Here is a 12765-nt window from a genome sequence, read left to right on the forward strand (position 1 = left end):
ACTGGCCTACAACCCAGGCATGTGCCCTGACTGGGAATCGAACCTCGATTGTCTGGTTCGCAGACCCGAGCTCAATCCACTGAGCTACACCAGCCAGGGCCTAGTTTTTCTTTTTCAAATGAAATCTACCACCATATCTTGGGATTCCAAGAGTGCTGACTCCCCTGGATAACCACTGTTGAACATTTGGGGAACCCCTGTCGCAAAGACTTGAAAAGTCCAGTTGCCTCCTGCTACTGAGTTGATGGCCTCCCACTCTTCGACTCAGGGGCTTCGTGACCAGATGTGCTCTGGGATGAGGGTGGGTGCGGTGTCAGACGTGCCTGCGGGGTCTAGAGGAAGACCCGGCTGCACCCTGCCCCCAGGCTCTCTCTTTCTCTGTTCCACCCACTGTGAAAAGCTCTTCTCTGACAGTTGTAGAATTTGTCACACTCTCCCATCATTCCAAATCGGTTTGATAAGTGTTGGCCCTCAGGAATTCTTAACATTGGTGTCACACAGAACTTCCATCGTGATAAAGAGAGACAACAGCGAGTGGACCTGTACAACCACAACGGCCGTCTGACCGTCACCCGGCCTCAGCCTTGCCCAGGGTAACCCCACCATTCTAGTTGTGTGTCCTTCACCTCCCCTTGGAAATCTGAAGTCCTGCCCTCAGGACTGGAGGCTCTTCTCCGATCTCTGCCGGGCCCAACTGACGGCAGCGAGGAGGGCGCCTCCCCCAGAACGCCCCGTGGAAACGCCTGCCAGGGTAGTGCTCTCTCCTCCCAGAGCCAGCCCGTCTCAGATTTCTTTCCATTATAACAGTAAAGTAGATGCCGTTTTTGCCTGCTGCAAATCAGGGCTAGTACTATGAAGCACAGACTCTTGTCCTTCAGTTGTCTCATGGAACAGACTGTACGAGATGGCGTTTCAGAAATTTACAGCTGACGATTTTTCCTTTTGATCAATTTCACAGAGACATGAGAGAAATGAAAAACCTTTTAAGCAAACTCAGGGAAACTATGCCTTTACCACTGAAAAATCAAGGTGAGTCATGTCATTTCTTTTTGAGGCAAATGATGTTCTTTCTTAACATAAAAACCCTGGGACTTGTTTCTAGAGAAATTAAAGCAAGTTTTGGGCTTTTGCACAAACAACAGAAAGCACCGAGTATACATTTGTCTTTCCTAAAAAAAAAAAAATATATATATATATATATATATATATATATATATATATATATATATATATGACCATGAGAATGGAATCTCTCAGGTGAACACAGTTTTGCCTGAGGATAGCCCAGGTGTACCCTGACCTCAAAACAGACACTTTCTCCTCTGGCCCTGTCAGTCAAGAGCATCTACTCACGGCCCGAGCTGTGCCAAGTATGGCAAACACGAAAGGTCTGAAGGCTTGCCCCTTGCCTTTAAGAAGTTTACATCCAAGTGGGGGAGACTCAAGAATACTTGCAAAGGAAGATCTCTGCTTTCTAGACATTTAATTAGCTAAAGAAGTAATCATAATAATGAACATGTATTGAGAACTCACAGTGCCGCTATGATTCCACACCCACCTGTGATGTGGTCTCCATACCACCAAACAACTCTCGCGTGCCAGCTGAGTGTCCTACAATTCAACCCAACTCCGATACCACCTGATATAAAATCAGATCCCACAAGTTAAGGGCTCTGTCCCAAAGACTGCCCCTCCCCCCACATGCTTTGGAGGACAGTGGTAATTTCACGGTTGTCTCCTGTGCTTCTGATCAGCAGACTATAGATTGGAGGTTCCAATGACTCCCTTCATGGGTTTGATTAGATTGCTAGAATGACTCACAGAACTCAGAGAAAACTTTCACTAGCAAGATCCCTGGTTTATTATAAAAAGATACAACTCAGGAAATAGCCAGATAGACAAGATACACAAGACAAGGGGTGGGGAATGGGCCTGGAGCTTCCATCTCTCCCCAAATCTCCCCATGTTCACCAACCTGGAAGTTCTTGGAGCCCTGTCCTTTTGGGTTTTTATGGAGGCTTTATTACAGGCATGATTAAGTAAGTCATTGGTCATCAGTTTATTGAAATCAATCTCCATCCTTTCTTCTCTCTCAGGAGGTCATGGGTTGGGACGCAAGGTTCCAACCAGCCCCCATTCTTAGGTGCTTTCCAAAAGTCACCTCATATCATAACGAGATGCCTTTATAGCTCTCAGCACTTAGGCAGTGCTGAGGGTTTTAGGAGAAAGATCCAATATATATTTATTATAAATCACAGTATCACAGCTACTATCCTAAATACTGTAGATTATTAACTCTTTTAACTTATTTAATTCTAATAACACATTTGAGAGAAATGCTATTAATATTTCCCAGTTTACAGAAAACCAAAGCAGAGAGAGGTTAAGTAACTGGATCAAGGCCACACAGACTATAAGTGGAAAGGCTGGGAGGTGATTCCAGGCTGTCCTTCCCCAGAACTGTCCTGCAGGGGAATGCACTCTAACATGGAAAGGGAAGGGCTGTGAGAGGTGGCTCTAAGCTCCTACTACTTATCCTTCTATTAATGACCATCTCTCCAGGACCCAGAGCACTGCCTGGGGCATAGTAGAGCAACACTGGCCATAAACATTGTTAAATCTGCATCCAACTTTGCAGCCCCAGGGTCTGAAGCTATGTACAAAGGACAATAATAACCGCTCTCACTAAGCACACACACATGGCCAGAACAACCTTAAGTGCAGCATCTGCTTCAGAGAGTGGTAACTAGAGGGCAGGGAAAGGATTTTTAAAGGTAAAAAAAAAACCTCCTGTGTTTTCACTGAGCAAAGCCTGGGTGGGAGGGTACACAGGGTACGGCCTGCCTCTGAGCTAGGAGGGAGAGGATTTGGCATCGGAGATGCAGTGCCTGTTGGCTCAGGGAGCAGCATGGCAGCAGGTGGGGAGGTGGAAGTGAGAACACCAGGCGTAGAGACCGAGGAGCAGTGTGGCTTGAGCCAGTTGGGATGGATGTGGTGTCAGAAAATAAGAGGCAGGTGAGGCAATGTATCAGGTAACTCAAAGAGAGTTGTTATGAGGGTTAAATGATGGAATGCATGCCATATATCTATTAGCGACCTTACGGAAAGCAAACGTTCAACAAATGCTTTACTATATTGTTGCTGCAGTTATGATTGTTACTATTATTTACTGGCTGGCCCACCCAACCCAGCTCAGGAATATGCCAAACCATCATGGAAAAGAACAATCCCTTCTGCCACTGACTATGTATGTAGTGTCCTGCCATTTAGAACATGGACCCCCAAGACTCTGGGTCTGGGGTCATGTCTGAAGCTGTCCTCAGCTTCCTAAAGTGTTTGGCAAGCTTACTGCCATCGACAGCACATGGGCCTCTGGCCGTACGTCATGTTCAGCTGCCCCGGAGGGTGACAGCCCCGGGTGCCCCAGTCTGACTTTCCTGCATGCCGTGGAGCCCCTCTTCTAAATCAGCGCATCCCACTAGTCCCTCTACTTTCAGTGAAAAGTCCTCCGGCAGTTTTTAAACAATGCATTAATGGGAAAAATTTTTCATTTTACTTAGGACATTGTTTATAATCATAAAAAGTATAAGAAATTTTGTAACTATATTGTTTTTATAAACAAAAATAATTTTATTTTATTTTTTAAGATTTTATTTATTTTTAGAGAGGGGAAGGAGGGAGAAAGAGAGGGAGGGAAACATCAATGCATAGTTGCCTCTCGTGCACCCTCCACTGGGGACCTGGCCCGCAACCCAGACATGTGCCTCACTAGGAATTGAACCGGTGACCCTTTCCTTTGCAGCTGGGCACTCAATCTGCTGAGCCACACCAGCCAGGGCTGATTTTAAATATAATAGTAGTAATTAAGTGATACCCAGGACATGAACCCTGAATCTATTTGGGGAAGTAAAAGGCAAAAGCCATGAGAGGCAGGGACTTCTTTAGGAGTCAGTGACGCAGTAGGATTTTAAAATAATAATAAAAAGAAATCGAGGTGAAGTCTTGTGGGTAAGTCAGGTTTCTTCATTTGTGGGAGAAATGGGACCCCTTAGCATGTGAAGATGCATCTCTGTTCTCTGCGTGTGTGGTGAACACTCACAGCATCGCGTCACTGTGAGCTGACCGGTGGAGAAGAGGGGTGTGAGTCTGGACAAGGGTCCGAGAAGGCCAGAGGGGAGGAGAGCAGGTCTCCAGAGCTGGGAACACTTTTTAGCAATCGCATATGGTGCCACGTCAATGAACAAATCGGCCAGATTCCTGTCCCTGGCTGCTTGTACTGAGCTAAACCACAGGGACTTCCCCATGACCTTCCTGGAATTCTGTCCAGGTGGTTTGTGTCTTATGCAGGTCCAGGTTAACACGTGCTGGAGGTGGTCTGGGGTGCCATGTAGAAAAACGTATTCCAGTTCTTCTCCATAGGGCCTTAGGGTGAAAACAATACTAACTGGATAAAACCATTACAGAAAGACATCTGTTTTCTTTCTGTCTTTTTATTTTCTTTCTCTCATGTCATTTATGTGTGTGTGTGAAGCAGAGAGAAAGAAGGGAAAAGATACTGCTTCTTGTCCCGTTTTTTCTTCCTCAGGTGTGGTCACGTGAAAATTCCGTGGGGCAGGTGCTGGGAAGCCGCCCCTAAAACCTGGGGCCCTCAGTTCTCTGGGCTCTACCCCCCCCCAGTCAGGAACTGCCCCGCAGCTGTCTCTGCTTTTAGAGATTTAATCAGATCTCCTCCCCTTCCTACCACAACCAAAAGTTGACTTAACAGGTGACTTCAAATTGATTTCAGTGGCAAATAAAGGAAAGTGGGCAAGAGCAGGAATTTCAATGATTAGTGGCTGAGGCCTTCATTTCAGACAGGGCCTTCCTTTACCACCATTCTGGTTAAAAAGCGGAGGCAAGGAGGTGCATAAAGAACAGCGAGCCACCCTCATCCTCCAGACAGTGTCCAGACCTCCTGGCGCCCAGCCCACTGTTCTCTCCGTGGCTTCAGCGGCTCCTCTGTTCTACATTCTGGGTCAGTGACAGTGCTGTCGGGAGCTTCATTAATTATGATAGTCTGGCTGTGTCAAATGGATTACAAATGGAAATACCTGTGGAGAGCCCACAAGGTTACTGACAAAGGCTAAAAGGAGAATGGAGAATGGAAAGTGCAGGACAAGTATCTTCTAAGTGCACGTTGTAATCAGACAAAACAAATTGGTAGAAATAAATTGAGCCTGAAAGACAGTTTCGCCTTTTCTAAAATTCTGACTTAATGAATGCTCTGCATGTGTTGGTACATTCACTCTTGCCTAGAATTTTGTTGTTAATACCGAGCATTACAGTAAGTCAGAAATGGGTCAGTCAGGAATTCGATGTGTTCCAGAATGGGTCCCCTTCTATGGACAGCCCTACTCCAGACTAAACTGGGTCTAGGAGCACTTTCCCAGACGCATAGCCCCGATCCACTCCCATCTGGACCTCCAGATCCAGAACCAGCCTAACTCTATCAGACAGAAGAGTTTGATATCTGGCTGAAGAACACTGGGACGCTATGCCACCTACAAGCTTGGAGATGACCTGGGAGGTCCTTCCCCTGGGGCCCCATATAAAAACTTTGTGCTTCAAGTTGGTGCCTGAACATTGCTCGGGGCAGTTTTACTGATAGCCCCATATCCTTAGTAATTTCTGCAATCTTTTGTCCAGGATTCACGACATATGTAATCCCTCTCTCCTCCAGTCTGATGCACACATCACTGATCACACAGGAGTCTCTTAATGCATTACTCTGATTACACTCAGAGCGATGTTGAGCTCCAACTCAACACTAAATGCCTGCTCATTGTCTACTGAAGGAGGAACAAGCTTCTTGCCCTAGTATCCAATGTCCCCACATCATCCAACGTGTGACAGGTACCTGTGAGGTGTCCAGTGCTGTGCTGGGTGACAGGGATGTCTCTCCCCTTAGATGCTCTCCAGCTCAACAGAACAGATTGGATGAGGGAACACCTGAGAAGTTTTTTTCAAATGACGTATGCCTCCTGTCACAGAAATTGTGATGGAGTCTTCAGGGTAGAGCATGTGAATTGTGGAAGAACTGACACACACACAATTGGAAAGACAAAGAAACTAGTGCTTATAATACAACTATGACATAGACACCGATTGCTGTGAGTGCATATCGTATTCTCACGTAGCCAGATTTGGGGGAAGTGGAAATATTGAGAATTACTTTTTGGAAAGTATCTGGCTGAGATCTCTTAGGATGAATCAGTGTTAGCCGAAGAAAAAGATGGAAAAAATACAGTCTAGGCAGAAGATCCTGGATATGTGAAGGCATCTGGGGAGATAAAAGGGTGGGGCATTTTGATGAACCAGGTTCGTGTGCTGGGAACGTGGTTAGAAAAGAGCCTTGGGACGTGGGTGGGCCTATATCATTAAGGTCCTTGTTAGCCATGCTAAAAGGTTTGGACTTTATCCCGGGTCCAAACCCAAAACCACTGCAGGGAGTTATGGAAGAGAAAAGGGATGCAACCAATTAGATGGGCAGAACCAAGGGTGAAACCCAAGTTCAGACTTGGAAAGCACAGTGAGTGATAGAGTCATTCACTAAATTAGAGGGAACAGAAGAGGAGCAGCAGAGACAGACGAAAATCGAAGTTTTGGACATGGGGAGACTCCAAGAACAATTGCCCGTGGTTAAGAGTGGATGTACAAGTCTTCTGTGAGTTGAGACAAGTACACTGGGAGCACTGGGAATACAGATTTAAACATCATCAGCACGATGGTAACCGAAGCCCTAGAATGGTTGAGGCCCCCCCAAGGAGAATGTGCATAGAGAAGAGTCCTCGAAGGCCAAAACTGAAGGTCTTAAGGGAAAGGAGCAGTTTACAAAAGGGACCGAGAAGGAAACCTGGAGCGCCCTATGAAATACATAAAGGAAGTTGCGGGGTAGCTCGGCTAAGTGAGAACTGAGTGTCTGCAGGATTTAGCAACACGATAATCACTGGTGATGCTGGCAGAAGCAGCTGACTTGGAATTTTGGGCCCAGAAGCCTAGTTAAGGGGGGTTGAGAGGTGAGTGGGAAATGAGGAGCTGGGGCAGAAAGGGTAAACTGATGAAGAATTGTATGAAGAGGTGCTTATAGGGTGGGGGGAAGACAGGTTGGAAGCAGAGGTTTTGGCAAGGGCTGGGACGTTTGGAAGCGTGAAGGAATGCAGAAGCACGAAGCAATCAGAAAAGACTGTGCAGGGGAAATGCTTAAGCTGATCTTAAGGAAGGGGTTGGCATTTCCTTGGAAAAAGAACTGGTGTCTGTAAAGGCAGGGAGGCAGGGGCAGGTGCGGCCATATTCACGGAATTCTTAGTAGTTCTGTTTTATTGTGCTACCTCTTCCTTCATCTACCCTTCATTCCAGCCAGGCCGTACCGTTGATCTGGACCCACATTCAGTCTGCCTTTGCTTGCCCTGCTCTCTCCACCTACAACGCCTAACCCCCTACTTCACCAAATGTCCAAGTCTCCCTCACCCCAGCAGCCCACCACGAATACCAAGACCTCCGTGGATTCACAAATGTCTTCTTCCTTCTCCTCCACTTGGGAGAGGAGAAGAACTCCCCTCGGAATTCTCCTAGCATTGTGCTTGTATCTCTCTGGCAGCATTACTACTGAAGTCTCAAACATCTGCAATAAAAATCAAAGATGTCTCAACAAGGTCAGGTGAAGTAGCCCAGAAAGTTTAGAATAAGTGGGAAACAGTCCATTTTGCTCACATTATTTTGGCAACCCATCACTTCAGACAGACAGGATTTTAATCAATGTGGAAACACATCTTTCCTTGGACATAAGTTACTTCAGACCATCCAGGCATGCTTACTGCTCCGTGAATGTCAGCACTTATGCAGGTGTCAGCTTCCTGTGGTGGGGAAAGCTGCCCTGAATGTCTGCCAAGAACTTGAGAGCTTTTGTGTCACCTCAGCCCTGGGTGATAATCAGACAAGCTCCGGGCTAGGCAAAGGAGCCACCAAAGTGCTCAGCAAAGACGCCCCACACCGGCAGTCATCCTTAACAGGAGCCTGCCCTTTGCTTAACACCCCAGCACTTCCTCATCAGTCCTAACACCTCCTATTCACTTGTGAGTGCTCTGTACACTTGTGGGTGTGCATACAGCACTCACGAGTAAGAATATATAGGAAAAGAAGACAGAGTGAAGAGAGTTGCAGTAGCAAAAAGGTTTCTGATCACTGTAATGAGTGCACAGACATGAGGGTCAGTCTTTTTCGTTTTTCAATTATAGTTTACATTCAGTATATTTCTATATTAGTGTCAGAGGTACAGCAAAGCAGCTGGACAATCATGTACTTCACGGAGTGGTCCCCTCACTGCCTTAAATACACACACCTGGCCTGATACATATTTATCACAATACTATTGAGTATATTCCTCTGCTATACTCTACATCTGTGTGACTGTTTGTAACTACCAGTTTTTACTGCTTAATCCCCTCACCTTTCTCACCCAGTCCCCAAACCCTTCACCCCTGACAACTGTCAGTCTTGATACAAATCTCTTAATATCTGTGTATAATGCCTACATGCTTTCAATACATAAAAAGAGAACAGGAACAAATGCACCACCACAGCATACACATACCACAGCAACCGCATGTACACTCTCTTTGTAAACACAGCATTGTAGGAGACATTTCCTCTTGTAGTGTGAACCATACACATCAGAACTGCATTTTAGAATATGTACAAATACCAGTTAGATCATTCCCCAAACCTCTTTAACGTTTGGAGAAAAGGAAGGATATATACAAATTCAGGGATTTTGAATTTGTATATAGACTTTCCAAATAGATTTGAAAAAAATAGATTTTCCAAGCCTTAAAGAAATAGAAATACAAAGATTTTCACTTATATATATATATACATATATATGTGAAATATATATGAAATATATATGAAATATATATATGATATATATATATATATAGTTTTAGTATTTCTGTTCCAAGGAAGCATTCAATTTTGGATGAACTTGAGTTTCAGGAAATGTAGCCAGTATCCAAAGACATATTGAAAGGTAAAATTATTTACCCTTCAGAGTCTGCTATATCTTTGCCATATCCAATTAGGTTAAGTTCATTGCTCACTTGGTGGTTAAAAAAGTAAAAGTCTGTAGAACAGTGAGAAAGTGAGTTATCTTTCTGTTCCAAAGCATACTGTGATTCATCACTAAGATAGTAACCTGAGAAATCAGGCTCATATACTATCTGACACAGTTTTCAATGTCTTAACTTTTGGGGGCAAGTTTATTTATTTACTTTTAGGATTTTTTTACTTTTTTATTGAACTTATTGGGATTACATGGGTTGATAAAATTATATAGGTTTCAGGTATACAATTCTACAATACATCATCTGTATACTGTATTGTGTGCTCACCACTCCACATCAAGTATCCTTCCATCACCATTTACCCGCCCTTTAGCCTCTTCTACATTCCTAAGACAACTTTAATTATAAAATAGAGATGCCCTGTTTTTAGCTCTCAAAGTGTTGACACCCAGAGCATAGTGAATTATTTTTCACTAAGAAAAGAATGAAGAGAATTCTTTTCTCCTCCATGTTAGCAGAATGTGAGGATTCTTTTTTTTTTTAAGATTTTACTTCTTTATTTTTAGACAGAGGGGGAGGGGGGCAGAAAGAGAAGGAGAGAAACGTCAATGTGTGGTTGCCTCTTGCATGCCCCCTACTGGGGACCTGGCCTGCAACCCAGGCCTCAAAGCTTTGGTTCGCAGGCTGGCACTCAATCTACTGAGCCATGCCATCCAGGGCAGAATGTGAGTTTTAAGAGAGGATTTTAATCTGTGGAGACTGGAAGTATGGACTGCGTTTGATTAATTTGATGTGCTCCGCTAAGGCACCTCTTTTCATCCCTGGCTCCAACTTCCTATTGTAGTTCCATCTAAATGTATAACATAGTGTATACCGCTTCAAGGAACACTGTCAACTTGGTGGGTGATGCCAGTTCACTTCAAAGTATGACACATGAGAACCTTTGGAGGAGAGGAGGAAAGGCCTAGGCATTTGGACGACACATTTACATAAGAGGACCAGAAAGCCAGGATTTGTTTTTGTTCTTGACAGTTTCCAGAGTGTCTAGGCTCAGTAATCAACAAAAACCAACCCTCATCTACAAACCATTTTCTCCAGGTGGGGCACATTCTTCACTTTTTTCATCACTTCATCAAACTCCTGATTCTGAGCTCTTTCCCAACATCCCCTCTGGTCCAGGTTAGGATGGAGAAAGGAGGGAGCCCCTGAGCTCTGCTCTGGGAGGGTGGGGCCACCCATCCTGGAAGACTGTAGGTCCACAGCAGTTGTCAAAACCAACCAGCCAAGGGGTTGCCCCTGGCTCCAGTCTGACCATGCTCTAGCCCTGTGCCAGTTGGCAATGACAAAACTTATGTCTTTGTGGTCCTTCTCAAGCCTCTGGGACTCACACTGGTTAGTTCTGCTCAACAGGATATTTCTATCCACTCTGCCTATGGACTACACTATTTCCTAAAAACCCAGGCCATTAAACTAGATTTGGTTTAAGGACTTATTTATTCCTCTACTCATCACCATGCTAAAAATTTCAAACCAAACTTTATGAATTCAACAGCTGATCATCTTCTCTTACCCTTGTTACAAATATCTACAGACAGTGCCAGGGACAGACTGAACAAGGAATAACTGAAACTTCTTCCTAAGGCATGAAGGAGGTAAATGGAGGCAAGGAAATGGTCCTGTATAAAGGAAATAATTAGTAATAGCTCTATTTACTAAGTGTTTCCTCTCCACTAGGCACCAAGGTATCTACCCAAGCTAAATGTTTTTCATTTAATCCTCACCTAAGTAATATTAAACCCTATTTTACAGATGGACTGACTAAAGCTTGGTGAGTTTAAGTTGCATGTTCAAAGTCACAGAGCTAGTAAATAGCTGAGGCAAGTTTATGAAAGAAGCCAAACTTACTCCAAAGCATGGGCTCTTTCTAAGAATCTATGCTTCTCCCAACTGAACGATGAGATCTAAACAGTTGGAATTTAATTCTAAGCAGTGATTCTCAGCTGTGGGCTGTTTGCCCCTCCCCTGGGAAATATTTGGCCATATCTGGGGATATTTTTGGTTACCACAGCTGGTGGGGGAGCTGCTTTTGGCATCTAGTGAGTAGAGGCCGATGCTGCTGCTCAATATCCTACAAATGCCCGGGACAGCCCCCAACAGCAAAGAACTACCTGGTCCAAAATGTCGGTAGTGATTAAAGTTAAGAAACCTTGATTCAAAGGATGGGGTGGGGGAGGAGGTTAAAGCCAATTTATAAAAGAAGGTTGTGTCTGTACCTCACTCATATGTGCTTTGTCCTGTCACAGATGACAGCAGCCTTCTAAATCTAACTTCCTACCCCCTGGTGAGAAGACGGAAGAGAAGGTTCTTTGGGTTATGTTGTCTCGTCTCCAGCTAGACAATGCCTCCTGGAAACCCACCCCAGGGCAGGCCGGAAAAAAATCACAGAAGCCGAGGACCTCCAGACAGCTGAACCACAGTTATTGGTTTTTGACTATGTTTTCTATGCTTCATTATTACTTTTATCTGCCACTCTCTGTCCTTGTAAATGATTTTACATTTGAAAGAAGCTGCTGTCAAGCGGGAAAAAAACCAGATTCAAAAAGTAGGCTGTTTTTAAAAGGATTTTTAAAGCCAACATTGTGCATGTCTGCTCCAAAGCATACCATGACAGATGCAAGAATTATGATTTTTAAATTATTTAAAGGTTTTTAAAAATGTATCATACAGAGAAAAATTATTTCCTGTATAATAGTATATCTATAGCTCTCACATCTTATGTTAACAATTTATCATATATGGAAGAAGTCCTTTGACATAGAAATCTGTTTCAAACTACAAAACTGTGTTCAAAATCCAGTCTATCAATATCATTAGAAATAATATTATAAGCAAACATACCACCTCACCTATTGCTTTCTTTGCTTTCATTTACATTTAGTCTTCCATTCTGTCAGAATCTAAGAGCTTCAACTGAAAAATATCTTAATTTATAATGCAAGAAAAACCATATATGAAAAGTATTTAAATTTTGTAAATACACAATAATCCTAATACCTTCGTTCAATGCATATGGGCAACTAATTTCCTTTTGATCCAATGGTGTCTTTTTCAGCTTCTTGGAGAATGAAGTAATCCAGTTAGGAAATGGTGTAGTAACATATACAACTGCCCTCAAATGTAAAATTTGAATATTATCACATTTTGTTCTAATTGAAATCTGAAGCATGAAGTCTGCACATCAGCATAGTGTTAACTCTTTTAGGGCATGCTGGAATTAGCTCAGATCGTACAAATATTTAACATTTTACATTGTTAATAAAATCTTTTTAGTTCAGCTAAGCTTGTCTCATTTTAGGTGACTATACAGATGTGACTTTTCCAATGTGTACTTTGTGTCTTACCTTATGAGTCAGATTCTTGAAAGCAGGACACATGAAGCAATACTATTATTTTAGAAAGGAGGAAGCCAGGCGCCATGTCTTTCTGCTCACAGCTGTGTTGTGACCTTCCTCCTCTAAACTAGTCACAAGGTACAAGTTTTGTTAGATTTCTCCTGGCTCTTCCTTTGGCCCATTTCCCAGACAGAATTTCCCATGGGTTGACAGATCAGGCCTTTGGACTTCTTTTCTTTTTTCATAGTCTGAAAAGTCCTGAAGTCAGACAAGAG

The 12765-nt window shown here is 43.7% G+C and overlaps 1 protein-coding gene across 2 annotated transcripts in view; it reads left to right on the forward strand.

Annotated features, from left to right (window-relative positions):
* Nucleotides 1–12432, forward strand: part of RGS7BP (regulator of G protein signaling 7 binding protein) — an 82828-nt gene extending 70396 nt beyond the window's left edge. The window contains exons 5-6 of one of the 2 annotated variants that reach the window (XM_037150811.2): nt 959–1029; nt 11402–12432. In XM_037150811.2, coding sequence (XP_037006706.2) covers nt 959–1029; nt 11402–11493 — 163 coding nt within the window. In that variant the 3' untranslated portion in view covers nt 11494–12432. Of the gene's footprint in view, nt 1–958; nt 1034–11401 lie in introns of those variants that run through there. The other variant, XM_053657410.1, reaches the window with a different exon arrangement.
* The last annotated feature ends 333 nt before the right edge of the window (nt 12433–12765 follow it).

This window comes from Artibeus jamaicensis, unplaced genomic scaffold (genome assembly GCF_021234435.1).
Source record: "Artibeus jamaicensis isolate MK-2021 breed Jamaican fruit bat unplaced genomic scaffold, CSHL_Jam_final scaffold_369, whole genome shotgun sequence".
In the NCBI taxonomy this organism is placed as follows: Eukaryota; Metazoa; Chordata; class Mammalia; order Chiroptera; family Phyllostomidae; genus Artibeus; species Artibeus jamaicensis.